This window comes from Crassostrea angulata, chromosome 10 (assembly GCF_025612915.1).
Source record: "Crassostrea angulata isolate pt1a10 chromosome 10, ASM2561291v2, whole genome shotgun sequence".
NCBI classification, from domain to species: Eukaryota; Metazoa; Mollusca; class Bivalvia; order Ostreida; family Ostreidae; genus Magallana; species Magallana angulata.
This window is the reverse complement of record NC_069120.1, coordinates 49,613,096-49,631,325: the sequence shown is the minus strand read 5'-3', so window position 1 is coordinate 49,631,325 and position 18,230 is coordinate 49,613,096. Positions and strand designations below refer to the sequence as shown.

Here is an 18,230-nt window from a genome sequence, read left to right as displayed (position 1 = left end):
GCAACTCTGGGTATCTCCAAGGCTCCTTACTCTCTATTTGTAATAGTTCAGTTGAGAGACACACGTTTATTTGATTTTTCGCATTACAATGGGGCGTATTCGAAGGTGGCAAAGAAGTTGATGAGAAAGGAGAGGCTGGTAGACACTCGGTATCTTCCATCTCTCGCAGCTTGGCCCTCATGTCCTGCTCACATCCAGCATGCAAGACCACAGATCGATCGACTTCCTCAGACCGGCCCCACTGAACGTCATACTCATTTCCACACTGAATATTCAAGTCAGACTGAGTCTTGAAGAACTAACGGCTTCGCACTTAAAGATTGTCGTCGCAAACGTAACGCACTAGAAAGTGGGAATCCTCGCGCAATGACAAACGACGAGCCATACATGTACCTAAAGTAACGCAACACAAATTCACTAAAACGTGAATTCACAAAAAATGTTCTTTACACGTAGAAGACCTTGTAAGAAATGAACGGAACATGCTAAAAATACCGGGTTGGTAATTTTATAGGAAGCCCTAATTTTTAATCACTTGCTCATCATTAAATGACACGCATGGACTTCAACAACAAACAATGCAAATGTAGGTGGACCAATTAATTGTTAAGAAAACACAATCACACTGCGTACACATTTATAATTTTATTGGCAATTAAAATCATTTCATGATAATATTTAATTTAACGACATTTTTAAAATATGATAATGGATTCGAAAATATTTTATTTGCAATTGATGCACAAGTATTAAATTAAATACGTTTATAATTTATTTAATAGCTATGAAATAAAAAAAAAAATAGTTAAAAAGACTCCAAGTATTTCGATTATAATCTCTGTCAAAATCTGGTTAAATATCGTCATTAAATATAAAGAAACATGCAATTTATTTGTCATTCGGGGAGATAACTCCCGCTTGTATACGATATTTTTCCATCGATAATTTTACCGTGGCGGGGACAGGTAGATGATGAGTTTACCGTGATGGGAACGCGGTATACCTGTCTCACCTGGCCGATCACCTCGATGTGTTTATACCGTGACGGGGCGCGGGAAACACGGGATCCGCGTTGCCTGTACTGTATGTATCTAAAGACAATTTTAGAGGGGGGTCCCTTTATTTCTTCTCTTGTGGTCCAAATCCCAAAATGTCACAATGTGCAACTGGTAAATCGCGCTGCGACATTACGTGAAACATTCTGTGAGTAATTTGAAGGGGAAAAATCAAAATCAGAAAAAAGAAATCATTGGACCTTATGATGGAAAGCGTTGGCAATGTAACACACACAGCATCATAGATATATACATGTAGCATTTTACAAGACACGTTAAATAAAGAAAATTAAAAAGCCACACAACACATAAAAACCAACAAAATGAATTGTTTACATAAAACCGTTTAATTACTAGTAACCTCGATGAGGTTATAAACAGCCACCAGTCCTTTCTAAATGTTTGAGTTTTAACAAAAAGATACTCAATAACCTTACTGGTTCGTTGTCCGGGTTTTCCAGATCGTTTAACCAGTTAACGGATCCTTTGAAACTATTCTTTTCTTAGGAATGCTAAATCTTAGACAATGTACATGTATTCATGGATGATACACCAAGAAGCAGTAAATTAAAGTGTAAGTAAATGCATGTAACAGGTTTTATATAAACAGATCAAGTCGTCTGTAATGAGTTTTCATTATTCTTAGTACATGTACATGATGCATTCCTACATGGAAGTATCGACATTCAATTGTTTTCCGTATAGCTTGTACAAATTATAACTTCTAGTTCGACTAAAAAATAAATTTATCTTAAACGGTCTTCCATTTTTCCGGAAGTTGTGTACCGGAAGCAGTTTCTACTGTTCCTCTTCCTTCTTTGTCTACAATGTTGCCGTGTTGATCGATGATCACTAAATAAGGAATGCCTCGCACGCCATATTTCTCTGCCAGACTCTCCTGAAATATACTCCGCATTACATTGATTTGCATTGAACGTTGTAAGAACAACTTTTTCATTCCGTAAATGTTTTCTCTAGTTAACAAGCTGTTCAGTCATTCATTAATTGCTGCAATTTTTCTAGAAAATTGTCGTGTTTACAGAGATGTAAGGCATAACGTGAGTCATTTAAAATGCATGGATATAGAGTTAAAAAAACAAAATCACAAGAGTAAGCAGATCAGTCAGAATCAGAAGAAGAAGGAAAATGTTCAAATTTTGAAGCTAACATGTTTGGATTTATTCTTTGCTGAAAAGGGTCTGGTCCAAACTGACGGTTAATTATCTGAGCCTCCTGACTCCTTAAAGGAAAGGAAGGGACATTTTATAAAACATATGTTGAAATCTTTAAATCTGTTCTTAACAACAATCATCGGGATTGGTTTTAATAGATTAAATTTAGGAATGATTAAGGAATCATTCTTTGAGTATTTTGAGGTGATAAAATACGACCGGGAGTGAGACATATTTAAAGAAAGTTCCTTGTATTTTCATTAATTCAGCCATTGTAAGAATAAAAATTTAATATAGTCATTAATGAAATGAACTGGACAGGTCTTTTTCTTAAATGGACCAATATACAATGTACTCTAAAAATAGCCGCGACCATCCAGTCTTCTTTAAAGAAAGGGCAGCGTTATTTCCTATATGGGTATTCTCAAAATACCCATGGACCGCGATACTCGCACAAGTAAAAGTTATTGAATGAGTTCTAGTCGTCGTTTCTTAATTTTTTTTTATGCAAAACTATTACTAGTAACTTCCTTCCCCCTCATCACCTTTGCAGAGGGCATAATATCCTTTGCATACGGGTCCTGTAAAAGAACCGATTCTCAATTGAAAATTGACTGTTTTTCCCCCAATTCTAATTTAAAATTGTGTCGTATTGTGTTATCGGTATAAAGTATAGGATGCTGAATTTGTAGCTATACTGAGTGAGACTCCTTATATTGAATTTTTGGTTTTTTTGCTAACTTGTATTGAGCCATATTTGTTTATAAAATATTTTTCCCAAAAGAGCAATTTTTCGACGAAAAATTCCCAACTGAAAGGGTACAGGGCCCTAAACCACAAAGGGTCAATTAAGCCATGACAGTTCTTCAAAAGATATCTTCCCTAATATAGCCAAGAGTTGGAGGTCCAGCTGAAAATTGCTGAATCTGTCCTACTTACTCTGGCATCGTCCTCATAAGGAATGGTATACCAGGGCATGGTTCCATAGTACTCATCGAAGCTGGCACGGTTTCGATCCAGACTGACGTAGATGACCTCTAATCCCTGGTTATTGGCCTGCATGGTTTTGTAGAACTCTATCAGCGTGGGGGTGAATCCTCGGCAAGGCGGGCACCAATGGGCGGAGAAGTATAAACCTATCAGTGACAATAATAAACATGAATTTGTATGAATGATAAAGCACGGAAATTTGCCCCCCCCCCCCCCTAAAAAATCGAAAATGAAACAAAGCATATCAATAGTAATCCAATACTACTAAAACGGAAAATACAAAGGCCAGCACAGCAATCTTCGCTTGCCAAAGGTTTTCGGTCCACTCCACTTCCCATTTATTATGGGGAGCGGAGTGGACTGAAAACAGATCAGCACAGCAGAACGAAAATAATAATGCAGGTAACTTTAATATAAAAAGGAACAAAATCAAGTGTTTGCTATGCTAGCTGATAGTTGATGGCTTGTATGGTTAATCGAATGATTTTTATAGCAAGACTTAGAATTCTGACCTAGAATGATAACGTTCTGTGCTTTATTTCATTTTTGATGTCTCGAAGTTTCTTTAATGTGATGTTAATTTGGCGAAACCATGCAAGTAGTATGGCTGGGGATGAGGGGCAGAAGGACCGCCTGGTACCCCCCCCCCCTCCCCTCCACACCAACCACCACAACCTTTTCTGTAAGATAACTTTTTAATATTTCTATACGCGAAATAATTTTTCCCTTGGTGAATCTCTGAAAAATATGATATTACTTAAACAATAAAACGCTTTTTTTGCAACTGGTGATTCATTTGGGATATGAAGGTGGCGACATTGCAGAAAAAATACATATCCCGCGTAAGCGGGTTATGTAAAAAAAAATCCTGCAATGATCACTACCTTCATAACCCGCAAGAATCATCAAAGAAAGCATTTTTAGACGGAGGCTGTTTAACAACCTCCATATATTGTGATTGTCTTGCCCGTGACGTCAAATAATGAGGATTCCTTAAGCACCATCTAGCGGTGGACGAAATAATGAATAATTATGAGATTCAATGAATAAGCATGGTGTGCTTCTTTGTCTCTGTCGTATATCGTTCGCATATTATCAATTAATTTGATTTCTGTTAAGAGAGATTTCTGTTGAGAAAAAAGAAGTATACAAATCAAACTTTACAAACACAGTATATCAATCTTTAAATCAAACAGCACAAACAGTGTATAATACTTCATTGTTAAGTATGCTTCCTTTCTCTTTACTTGAAATCAAACATCACAAACAGTGTAGAATACATGTACTTTATTGTTAGACATACTTTTTTTCTCTTTGCTAGAAATCAAAATATCACAAACTGTGTAGAATACTTTATTGTTAGGCATACTTCTGTTTTCCTTACTTGAAATGAAAACTATTAGAACGAAACTTGTTTTCCCTTATCTTGGAAGGAACACGTGGTGCACCTCACGCGTTGATTTGATTAACAGGGGTAACACCACCACGTATAACACAACATGCGGGGTGTATGCTATATTGTACACAGGGTGTAGGCTTCTGAAGCGAGAAAACGGTGCCGAAGGTACGGTATTTGTCCAATTTATTAACTAAAGGACTTATTTTGCCAAAAAAGTATGCTTACGGAAGAAAGCATGAATTAAGGAATATATAGACACGTTTTATTCCATTGAACATGTTCTAGTTTTCTCAAACACCTCAACACAGTCAGGGTGAGTTTGACCCTGACGTACGTTAATGATCAAATATCTGCACAAAGGTTCCGTTTATCATCACTGTTTTGTTACTAACAATTACTTACCATCAGTGTTTGATTATTCATAAATTTTTTGTGAATAAAATCAATCGAATACAGAAATATTTGCGAAAAAGTGATGTTGTACACAGGGTGTATACAACGTGTTGTACAAGGGGTGTATACAATCGGTTTTTATAACGAATTAACGACATTCTAGAGTCTTGACAAATCTTAAAAAGCAGTTCATATTCTTTAACAGATAACATATGTTGCTTTTATCATATTTATTATGTCTATCACTTCCATCATTGATACGATTGATCAATTAAAAATAGAAGAAGACGATATTATATATCACTATTTTTAAACAAGCAATATATGGGTATGAATAAAGATTAAAACGTTATATTTTACACCTTGTAAGGTTACTTTTTAATATTCATGTTTCAGAAAACATGTATACAAATGTCTCGGAAAAAGAGAAGACTCTGGCTTCAGGGGAGGGGGGTGTTGTACAGTTAGACAAAGTAGTTTGCAATTTAGAGGTTTTCTTTTGTCTTGAACAGGTGTGGAAACCTCTATGATATGCCGTTTTCTACCTTGGGTTTGCAAATCACTATACACTGGAAATAATATCAACTTAAACTAAATATACCCAAGAAAGAAATGTTTACATAAAAAGTTTGCATTGTATTTTGGAGTTCGAGTTGTATGCATTTAATAACATGTACACTTTCCCATGTTGTTTTGTGACGCAAAATAATTTCCTCCTTCCTTTTTTGTAAAGAATAAACACCTTTAAGTAGTAATATAACAAGCTTATAAGGTTAAAATAAGAGAACAACACTTATCATTTTAATATTATCTACCTAACTCTCATGTCAACCTGAAAAATATCCTCGCGACCTTAAATTGCCATAATACTTAACTGCATTGCAAATATTTTAACATGATAAGCGGTAAGCGCGCTGTTTTCCTTAAATAAAAAAAAATCATATAAATTTTCATTAGTTTAATTTCCTCCGAAATGATGCCTCTGTCTATCAGTACTTTTAGTACTTTGATATTGTTTATATTTGCATCTTTCTTTTAAAGAGGTTCGCTCCTGAGGTTTTTGGTAGCCATTTTGGGTCACATCTAGTCTGAAAATTCTGCATCACATATTAATTCTGGTAGAATATTTACATTTTACAATGCCAGATAAACTTTATTGAATAAAATTGTTTTTAAAAAATTACAATTTTACGGAGTTTTAATAAGGGACTATATTTTGTGGCGGAAGGTTTTCAAGAAGGAAATAAACAATTGTCATAACTCACTAGTTTTAGAACACTGTTACTATAGCTTCCTAATTTTCAGACCAAACTTCTTGATAGCTTGTGTATGACGATATATTTATGATGTTCTAAAAACATACTTGAACAATATTTTGATAGTTCTATCGATATATTTTTGCATATTTAGCTTATATTTCATAGAAGTTAAGATTATTTCATGCTATATTTCAAATTTTTGAGATGTGACCCCTACTTGTTTTACTTTTAAATGAGACATTAAATGTATGTCTATTTGTATGCAAAGACTTGGAAAAATGACATTACTATATTTTTTTATTTGCATTTTAATTTGATTACTCCAAAATTTTGTAACATCTGTTGTTTTGTTCATTATGCAATGGCATTTGAATTTCTTAGGTCGCTGCAGGTTACGACCAATCGATAAACAGGGCGTGTCGATTTCAGTTTGGCTGTTTCTATTTAAGGTGGCTCTATACACCAATTTTTGATGACGCAGTGCGCAAAAAAGTAAATCTGGAAACATGCATTTCCGGTACTGGCTGATTTAAACTGAGGTGAATTGTATGGGAACCGCTATTTTGAAAAATATGTTAAATGGATAGATTTAATTTGATAATTGGAAAATTCATTACTTACAAGTAATGTGGTATGTGACACCTTCACGTTGTGTGGTATTATTTATCGAAATAAACAATAAAATCAAGTATAAATTTTTAAAGAGTTTCTTTAGCATCATCGATATGTTACACTGTAGCGCAGTGGGTTAGTGGGTTCACTACAAACCAGTAGGTCATGAGTTCGATTCCCGTTGAGAACAATACATTTTTTTAACTTTCCAAAAATTTCTAAAACGTATTTTTTGGTTGAATACCGTGAAATTTCTAAACAGGTGAAAATATTTCAATTATAATATACTTTAATGCACATTAATATCGACACCTAACGGGGATGAGAGGGTTGCTTTGAATTTCTCTCAGGTTGGGATACATAAATCCTATTAGCCTAGTCAATGTTCCCCTTTATTTATTTGACTTAGTTTTGCATTAAAGTAAATCCACCCTCCTGTGACGTCATACATTTTACATAAACCATGAATTCATTAAAATTCTTGCAAGTAGATTTGTAATTTCTATGTTATTATAGGTGCACATCAAAAACTCAAATCATTGTTTACTTGGAGATATCTAATAAGCGTTTTTCATCCTTATATTGGACATAATTCAATAATTACAAAGGGAAATAACTCTTTTCTACTTTTCTCTAAGTGATATATCTAAATGCTATAATTTTTCTAATGTGAACAATTTTTTTCTTTTTTTTAAATTAATTTTAGTTTTCTGGCATAGTAAGCAATAAAATTTAAATAGACAAACAAGTATCCATCCACTTATATATAATTTTTAAACAAAAAAAGTGTGATTTTCAAATGATAATTTCAGTCTTTGGTTTTTATTACCTTACATCGTAAATAGTATGGATACATATATATTTTATTTATTTATTGATGAAATTCAAGTCCAATAAGTTAAAAAAAAGTTTAGTTTTTAACTTTGAACCCATAATTTTATAGATATGGAGTTACCTTAAAGCGAATATATTCACTTATACAGGGCAAAGTCTATAATGAAATATGTATGTATTTATCATTCCAACATTATATTTAGGAAATTTTCTTAAACTCAGAAATGAAAAGTCCCCAATGTGTTTGGGCCTTGGGACTTAGGAACGATAACCCTTACATGAGGAACTTTCATACCAAATAAGATTTAAAATATTTTTTGTGTTTATTTGCAATGGTTTTCATTCAATTTTTTATGTCACATATATTAAAATACATTTTCTTATAACATCAAATAATTTTTTCAGATGATTTGTCAACAGAGTAAGAAAATATGAAAAATTATGTTTTGGGGAAATGCTAAAAAAAATTGCAATAATAACATTTTTGAATGTTAAGAAGTGATATTTTTTTTATGTGTCCGAAGGAATTATCCATCATATGACAAAATAATTTCTCTCAATTTGTTGATAGCTGTCTTTTAAAAAAAATATTTTACAAAAACACGAAAAAACATTAAAAAATTCTTTAAAAATACCTATAGTATCCCTATCGTCATTTTAATATTTGAAAAGTATATGTTTTGTGGTCTTCTATTGAAAATTGGAATAAACTGTGGGTGTATAGAGCCACCTTAAGCATTGAATGCTTATTTTTGGATGTCGTCGGCCCTATGACATACCAAACGGTGCAGACAAATTTAATACCGCGCGTTAGCTAACGTGAGTTATGTATTTTTTCTGCAATGTCTCTACCTTCATATCCCGAATTAATCACCAAAGAAAGCATTTTATTGTTAAAATGGAGTCAAAAAATTATTTTTAATGAAAAAATGTCACATTTACCTATCAGACTTTAGAGTTCTGTGAAACATTACTTCTATTCAAACATATTGTGTACCGGAAAGATCTAATGGATACATCTTGTAAATCACTTAGCTTCCTTGTGTTACAAAGCGTACAGATCAGGACACGCAGGAACATAAACGTAGGTAGCAATCGGCTGGTCGTATCTTGTTTTCCGCTCACATTGAAAACTAGATAAATGTATAAACAAGGACTTACATTTGTGTAAATCATAAATCAGTTTCCAAAATCTATCATGTACAATATATGTACATGTATAAATAATTATATAAGAAGTTAATTTGATATGTATCTATGGTGTGTAATCACCCTATAGGCACTTGTCTTCTATATATTTACACGTACTTACCGAACAAAGTAATAAAACGATTATTCAATCAAATATATTAAGCAGAAAACTGGTGATATAATAGCTACATATATAGAAGCACAAGGAAATACCATCCTGTTGTCTCATAAAGGACCGAGCACGCTGAATCATCAACCCCACATATTTGACACAAATACTTCTTATGCATTATGCTATCTTTAATAACCAAGCTGTTTTCTGCTGAATTTAAAAACTATTTTTAAGGTATAGTGAGCCACCTTAATGCGACGTCCGTTACAAAACATTGCAGATTGTAGCGTGTCTTTGACCTTCCCTCCCTCCCTACCAGCAACAGTGTGGGTTTTCGCAATGAATTAACATTGGATAGTACTGGTATATGGAATAATAGTAGTTGGTTTCTTATATTGTTTTTAATACATGTGTAATAACTGTTAATAAATGTGATTTGTGGAATAACTGTTATTAAATGCGATTTGTAACGAACGGTTTACTAAAACTATTTGTTTTTATTTTATTCTAAAAAGATTATCCAAGAAAAGTGAAAAGCGGGAGAAAATTAGGGCGGTGAGTGTACATGAAGTTATTTTGCTGAAATCTCATCCTTGTCTGTAGAGCCTCAGCTCCCTGACCCTCCATTACATGGACCTAGGCCACCGAACCATATGAACAATCTTATAATCTCTGACCAAGAGGTATTGGAAGCAAAAAGTCTTTTTCGATGGTTTTTCCTCATCACTCAGACATACTACCTCAGGTGTTCCTCAAGGATCTGTTCTTGGTCCATTTTTATTTTTATTATATATTAATGACAAGTCTTATGATATATCAAACAATCTTCGTCTTTTTGCTGATGACACTTCTATATATGTTATTGTTGACAATGACAAACAGGCTGTAACAAACTCACTTGTTTCTGATCTTGACAAAATATGTAAATGGTCTGACATATGGGCAGTTGATTTTAATCCCAGTAAAACCAAAAACCTTGATTTTAGTAGAAAAAATATATATCATCCCCCTGCGCAGTTTGGTGTCCATGGTCCATTTATACAAAAAGTTGATAGTCACATCCATCTTGGTGTAAATCTCCAATATGATGAAGGTTGGAAACAACATATTAATTCTATTCATGAAAAAGCTTGTATAAGGTTAAACCTATTGAAACTTGTTAAATATAAGCTATGTAGATGCTCTCTAAAAAAAATATATTTTTCATTTATAAGACCAGTTTTAGAATATGCTGATATAGTTTGGGATAATTGTTATGATAGAGAACTTAAACTTCTAGAAGATATTCAAGTAACTGCTGCAAGGATTATATCAGGTCTTAGAAGTAACTCATCCAGGTCAGCTCTATATGATGAATTGGGTATTGATCTACTATCAGATAGAAGAAAGGTTCATAAACTCACATTATTTTATAAAATGGTCCGTGGTCTTGCTCCCAAATATCTACAGGATTTACTTATGCCATGTACACCGCAAAATAATTACTCACTAAGACACCAAGATGATTTTAAATTTGTTATACCCCAGATAAAAACAACTGCCTTTATGAACAGTTTTCTACCTTCATCTATAAAATTATGGAATGAATTACCTCTTCACATTAGAATTTTACCAACTGAGTCTTCATTCAAAACAGCCATAAAAAACATATTCTTTAGAAAGCCAAACAAACTTTATGACTTTGGAAACAGAAAAGCAAATATTATACATTGTCAGATAAGAAATAATGCAAGCAATTTAAATGCTGACCTATTCAATCATTTTTTGTGTGAAAATTCTATTTGTGATATGTGTGGTTATGTGTCTGAAAATGCTTATCATTATTTTTTTGTCTGTCCACATTATGATGCACAGAGGCAAGTTTTTATACAGTCAATAAGTAATTTACACTTAGATATCCCCATCTCTCTGGACTTATTGTTATATGGGGACAGTAGTTTGCCTTTTAACGAAAATGTTGCTATATTTAAGATTGTACATGATTATATATATTATATATATTATATATATTATTATTATATTATTATTATATATATTATATATATTATATATTAGCTACCAAAAGATTTAAGTTTTAATGCATTATTCACAGTGTCACTCAAACAGCTGAACTGATAGCTTTCTACAACTATTTTTCATTTTGTACATAAATAATACCCGGTACCAAGCATTTTGATTCCACTTATTTTTTCCTTTATTTTTCTCTACTATATTCTATTGTTACATTGTACCATCAATGTTTGTCAAATTGACTGTTAAAGGAGAGGGCTCAAATAGGCAGATTGCCTGCTGCCCAATCCTATTATGTAATATTTTTTACATAATAAAATATTGTATAAATAAATTCATGAAGTTATCGACAGTTACCTCTTGCTGCGTTCCAGACGAAGTGTTAAAATGCTAAAGGGAACGTCAGGGTAGCGTCACCCTATAGGCACTTGTCTTCTATATATTTACACGTGTTATTCAATCAAATATATTAAGCAGAGAACTGGTGATATAATAGCTACATAAATAGAAGCACAAGGAAATACCATCCTGCTGTCTCATAAAGGACCGAGCACGATGGATCATCAACCCCACTCCCAAACAATCATCATCCCCACTCCCAAACAATCACCACCCCCCCCCCCTCCCAAACAATCATCACCCCACTCCCAAACAATCACCACCCCACTCCCAAACATCGCCTGGGCGTGGAATCGGTCTCTTTATCAAGTATTAATCAACCCGTGAGACAGTTCAAAAAGGTCTGTGACATTTGTTGCTGTGCGTGAGGCATACTTGTTCGCTTTGTTTTTCATTATTTTATTTCTTCAAAGCCTGAAAGTCTTCTCAGAAGAGAGAGAATGAAACAGTTGTCAAATTGGCATTTTCGACGATGACAAAACGCTAGTTCAAAGAGCAAGATCTGAGACATAAGATAAAAAGACAGTGCATACCTTCCAAACTCTTACAGACATACTTATATACTTACCTACTACAGGTGTGTCCTTCAACAGCTGCGTGACGTTGACCAGACCATGTTTACCTTGGACCTCTGTCACAGAGCACAGTGCAGCATCCATGTTAGGAACCAGACAGAACCTAGCGTCTGATTCCTCAGGCTGTCCCCCGGTTAAGCCTGATTGATAAATGTAGTCGCCAGTGAACAAGGTTGACATTGACTGATGCGCAATGAACCTAATCAACACATTCTTAACATGAAAACATTGACAGAAGACGCAAAAAAAAGAAAATCATCAAGAATTGATTAAGGTCGTATCAACGTAGAGAGGACATGCTCGTTTCCTGTCAGAATGTCTTTATTTACGGTAAACGCGCATTTTGATTCATGAACATTTCAAGTTTTTAAAGAGGCATATGTGTATTATAATTACATGTATTAATAAAACATTTTATTTAAAAACTTTAATTGTCTAGTAAAATGATATTTGGCATCATTAAGTCCGTTGCGAGTAAAATGACCCCAATACAAGGAACCACCATCTGACTGCTTGGTTCTTCACAGTTTGCTGCAGTAATATAAATGTACGTGTATATGTTACATGGGCCTCGGACTTAACGGCCACGGTCCATAGACGGCGTGGGTTGTCTATGTATTATTATACGTAAGCTCGAAGGATCTGATTATAATGTGGAATGTGATACCTTGGAATATTAATGTTCATCATATTTAAAATGTAATCTTTTACTTAAAATATTAGAATTGAACTGTATTTGACCCTAATATGCAATAATCAGAACATAGAAATGTATGCACTGTTAAAGCCCCTTCAGGTTTTGAACTCAGGACTGGCAGAGAAGTAGATTACGCTCTATACCACAGCTGTTAGACATCAAAATTGGGTGACTGAGAGAAAATTAGCAAAATTTCAGTAACTGTAATTCTGTGTAATCCGAAGGAAACGAACTGTACATACCAGTATATGTTAGTGTTAAGAACCCTTAAACAATGAACCAGTATAGAACCATGTCTTGTCAAATACCAGGGCACATGATGGACAACTGATGCAAAGATATGGATGACTTCATGATGATTACAACAGCAATAGGGTCCTACCAGCGTACCAGCCTGAAGCTAGCAGCCACTAACAGCAGCCACTCAGCCCGTAGAAGCTAGCAGCCAATAAAGAAATTCATCAAAGTACTGAGAGTACTCGAACAGAAAATTATATTTTACTTAATTATCGACATATTTTAATTAATATCAAAATGATTAATGCTCAATAATTTGTACGAGCATTGACGACTACTTCCGAAGCAGTAAAGCTCGTATGGATAAGAGTTATAAATGCGTCTTTGTTAGATAGAAATGAAATGCATCTATACGGGTCATAAGTTATGAAAATAATGTTATCCTAAGTGTGGTCCTATTGATACAAATAGAAAAACTATATGAAATGATATGCAAACGTATTATGATATAAAAGACATGATAAAATAAAACAAATTAAAAGGCATAAAACGATACAAATACAATGAAAACCCCAAGCCAATCCAGTGTGGCAAGATAATTTGTTTACATCGAAGTTGAACATGTGCGTGTTTAAAAATTTATCTTCGGACCTTTTCATTCCCCCGGAAACAACATCAATCGAAAATTAAAAAGACATCGTATTATTACGAATATGAGACAAGAGAACAACCGGCATTGTGATTTTATTCTCATAAAAAAAATTATCATATGTCGCAGTCAAAAACAGCGAATGTCAACAGGTGAAATTGGGATTATTTTGTCTCAGCCATGTTTTGAAGTGAACCGTCGAGGAATAAACACAACAATGACAATAAAAAGGGTCGGTTTAGCTCACCCGAACTTTTTCATAGTTTAGCATTTCACAATGATATAGGGGTGAAAGACTTTTATCTTTGAAGTGTGCATTAAACGGATACCAGGACAGTGTAGGGGACCTATGGGGCTATTATATCCCGGTCTCAAATTTGGGCTGTAGGGGTACCACGAAGTGGCTCCCAGGGGTTCTGGCTCATTTCAGGGGTTTATATCTCACTTGAAATTGACCATAAGAACTCGGGAACACAAGGACTAGGTAGAGGACCTCAAGAGCTATTCATAATAAGCATTAGAGGGCACCTATGACCCCTACAAGGGTTCAGTTAGCTCACCCGAACTTTGTCATAATTAAGCATTTCACAATGATATAGGGGTGAACGGCGGGCCATACGTGCCATCTAATGCTTATTATGGATACCACCTGAGGCCCTCTACCTATTTCTAGTGTTACCAAGTTATTGTGATCAAACTCAAGTCAGATATGACCCCTGAAATGAGCCAGAACCCCTGGGAGCCACTTGGTGGTACCCCTACAGCCCAAATTTGAAACTGGAAAATAGTAGCCCCATAGGTCCTCTACACTGCCCTGGTATTCGTTTGATGAACACTTTAAAGATAAGGTAGATAATGAACCACTTTTCACCCCTATACCATTGTGAAATGCTAAAAAATGCAAAGTTCAGGTGAGCAAAATAGTCTCTTGTAATTTTTCTCCAAGGTTCACGTCAAAACATGGCCGACACAAAATAATCCCAAATTCATCTTTGGATTTCTAACTTTTTGGTTTTCGATATAGGGTAATTTTTTTATGAGAATAAAATCACAATGTAAGAAGTCTGGCCGTCCCATTTTTGTAATAATACGAGGATTTTTTGATTATTTTCGATGCATGCTATTTTTGGAGAAAAGTAAAAGACTTGGGAATCAATTTTTATGCATAAGAATAGACAAATACCAATATTAAATTGAATTCATTAGACACAAACGCAATAATATTTTTCCCAGGCGAGCTTTACTGCCTTCGAGGTTGTCCATTCTCAGAGAAATTATTCATGCATAAATCCTCTTAATAATACTGTAGAATCATTTACATTCGTGGGGGCCAATTTTCGTGGATTGTTTAAATTTTACAGGTTCGTGGGAACGTAATTTCGTGTTCTATCTTATATCTAAAAAAGGAAATATGACTTAATAATTCTAATTTACTAATTCGTGGATAATGATAATTCATGGACGAGAGGTATCCACGAATTCCACGAAAATTGAGCCATCACGAAAATTAAGGATTCCAAAGTAATTAAAATATGTAGAGTAAAATATAATTATCTGTTCGAGTACTCTCATTACTTTGATGAATTTCCATATTGGCTGCTAGCTTCTACAGGCTTAATGGCTGCTGTTAGTGGCTGCTAGCTTCAGCCTGGTTACCAGTGTTGGTAAATAGCGTTTCATTACCACCTGTTCGATTGGGTGATATCACATACATACAAGTATGTGATATCATGTGTTTAAAAAATATAGATATCACCTCTACAGTTTAAATAGGTGGTCACCAATTCGAACAGGTGGTACAACCTATTCAAAAATTGATTTATCATTTATTTGAATCACTTCTTTAAGAAAGTACATCTTTTCGATTGAATAATTCATATCACCTATTGGTATTGGGGATACCACTCAGTGACACATTAAATACTTAAACGGCGCCTCTTAGAAGGCCACTGTCTCGTTAAAACCTCTACATTGAAGAAAAAATTCCGTCACGCATGAAAACGCGTTTGCGATGTAATTAAAACAATGTAAGAACATACTATATTATCATTCTGGTTTTTGTACGTTTTTATTTCATTTTTTTAAATCCTGAAAAAAATGTTTTTATGTTATTTTTTTCTGCAATGATCGCTATTTAACAGCAAGTTGACGCCCAATAGGTATTATACAAAACAATCCCAACGTATGACATGTCTAAACAAACAGTGTGTTTAAATTTCAAGCATCCGCGATAAATAGTCGCACAGAAATTTTTGTTAAAAAAAATTGTTTCAAAAATTGAGGCAAAAAATAAACAGAGCCGTCATTAAAAGAAAGTTGACGTTCGATAGGTAAACAAATTTATACCTTCGTATGGCATGTCTAGGCAAAGAGTGTGGTAAAATCTCAAGCATCTGTGATAAATAATTGCTGAGAAAAATGCGACAGAAAGTCTTACGGACAGAAAGACAGACACACAGGGGTGAAACAGTATACCCGCTTCTCCTTCGGAGAGAATATGTACCAATTGGTATTTTTACGTGATATGTTAAAAGTTTTCAGGTAATAGTTCGGTTATCCAACAAAATCATAAACAGACAGGTGTCTTCAAACTAGAATTTCTGGATTTTAACTCGCATTAAAGCTACTTACTCATGTGTTCCTACGAAAGGAAGTCATAGAAGTATATCATATTATTATTCGTTTCAACTCAAACAAACATTATTATGGCAAGGAAATAGTTCAAGGCCCATAATAAGATCCAGAGGCACTTTAAATTTTTTTCGTTATAACATTTATTTGAGAACTGTTGACTGTCGAAATTAAGAAGTTTAGACAATAGAAATCTGTGATATCTTGGATGTATAAAAACCCCTTTTAAATGCCATTTAAATTAAACTAAATGATGTGAAAGGTGTTTTTAGCTCATCTGAGCTGAAAGCTCGTGAGCTTTTCTGGTCCCATTTTGTCAGTCGTCTGTCTGTTCGTAAACTTTTTCATCACATTTTCATCCCCTTCTCAATAACTACTAAATCAATTACAACCAAACTTGGCATAAAGCACCCTTAAGGCGTAGTCCTTAATTTTCCAATTTTCAACCTCTTCTCAAGAACTACTAAACCAATAAAACCAAACTTGGAAAAAAACACCCTTTGGCAAAGGGAGTTCAAATTGTGAAAATTAAGGATCACGCCTTTTTTCAAGGGGAGATAATTAGAAATTTTTAAAAATTTTGAGAAAATTTCAAAAATCTTTTTCTTAAGAACCATTAGGCCAGGAAGGCTGAAACTTGTGTGGAAGCATCCTCAGGTAGTGTAAATTCAACCAATTAGCCAGGAAAGCTTAAACAGATAGTGTAAATTCAAAATTGTGAAAATCATGACCCCCGGGGATAGGGGCACAATTGGGGGTCAAAGTTTTACATAAGAATATATAGAGTAAATCTTTAAAAATCATCTTCTCGGAAACCAATTGCCCAAGAAAACTGAAATTTGTGTGAAAGCATCCTCAGATATTGTAGACTCAAAGTTCTGAAAATCATGAACCGCGGTGGTAGGGGGGCCACAATGGGTTGGGGGATCAAATTTTTACATAGAAATATTTAGTGTAAATCTTTAAAAATCTTCTTCTAAGAAACTAATCAGCCAGGTGATTCTTTTAATTGTTTAGACTTTGTCCCTGGACGATTATTCGGCCTCACAAGGGGTTCAGAGTTTGTAGGTTTATATCTCATTTATAAATAATTGTTAAGGATCATTTTGAGAACTACAGTACTCAACATGTGATATGACTATAAAATCATCATGTTAGAAAAAGCACTAATGATTATAAACTTAAGAATATCCAAGAGGGATGGATTTTTTTTATACAGGATATACATTGTCCAGATAGTTTGTATTATGACTTCATCATTTTATCATACCTATTTTTATTCAGGTGAGCGATGTGGCCCATAGGCCTCTTGAAATGTTTGTTTTTTGGTTGTTGTTTTTTTGTCTCTGCATTGAATCGGCCAACAATAGCCATGCAAAATTATTGGATACCAGTGTGTAATCTACACATCAAACAAACAGTTTACTTGTAATCATACTTGATTTGACGTACGACTACATGGAATTACGTGAACACAAGTGATTTGAAGTATCCAAATCTAAAGCGGGCGACTGTAGAATCATAAACCTTCGCACTTAAATCTGCATACAATGAGTGAATTTACATGGAATTGTTTTCCCCTGTTTAGAGAGCATGTAAAAAATTGAATTGAAGGAAACTTCATGATTTTTAGAAGTTAGCATTTTTTTTAGCTGGTCAAGATTTTATGGATGAGTCTGCACCCCCCCCCCTCCCATCTAAATTCTCAAAAGTGATCTAAATGCGTTAACTGAATAAACTCAACATTCTATTTTTCATAATGTGAACAACTTTATTGATTTAGAAATCAAAACATTAAAAAACAGAAAGTTGCAATAGAAAAAGACTGATTTTTATGTAACTTTCAGAGGCATACAATATTGCTTCTCAAGAAAGTCAGAAATCATTACTACCACAAACAATTCCTTCAAATCACACATGAAATAATCCTTCCATGTGATAACAGGCCACCAAATTTAAATAAGTTACCTTAACTTTTAAGATCATGTAACCATACATGGTTAATAAAATGGTAA

General features: G+C 34.0%; 1 protein-coding gene across 1 annotated transcript; it reads right to left on the bottom strand.

Moving 5' to 3' along the window:
- Window positions 1–1,383: 1,383 nt before the first annotated feature.
- LOC128167140 (uncharacterized) lies at window positions 1,384–12,267 on the bottom strand. The gene is made up of 3 exons (XM_052832687.1): window positions 11,995–12,267; window positions 3,167–3,363; window positions 1,384–1,953 (listed from the first exon to the last, which is right to left on the bottom strand). The coding sequence occupies exons 1-3, from the start codon at window positions 12,179–12,181 to the stop codon at window positions 1,807–1,809; spliced, it is 531 nt and encodes a 176-aa protein (XP_052688647.1). The 5' UTR covers window positions 12,182–12,267; the 3' UTR covers window positions 1,384–1,806.
- Window positions 12,268–18,230: the final 5,963 nt, after the last annotated feature.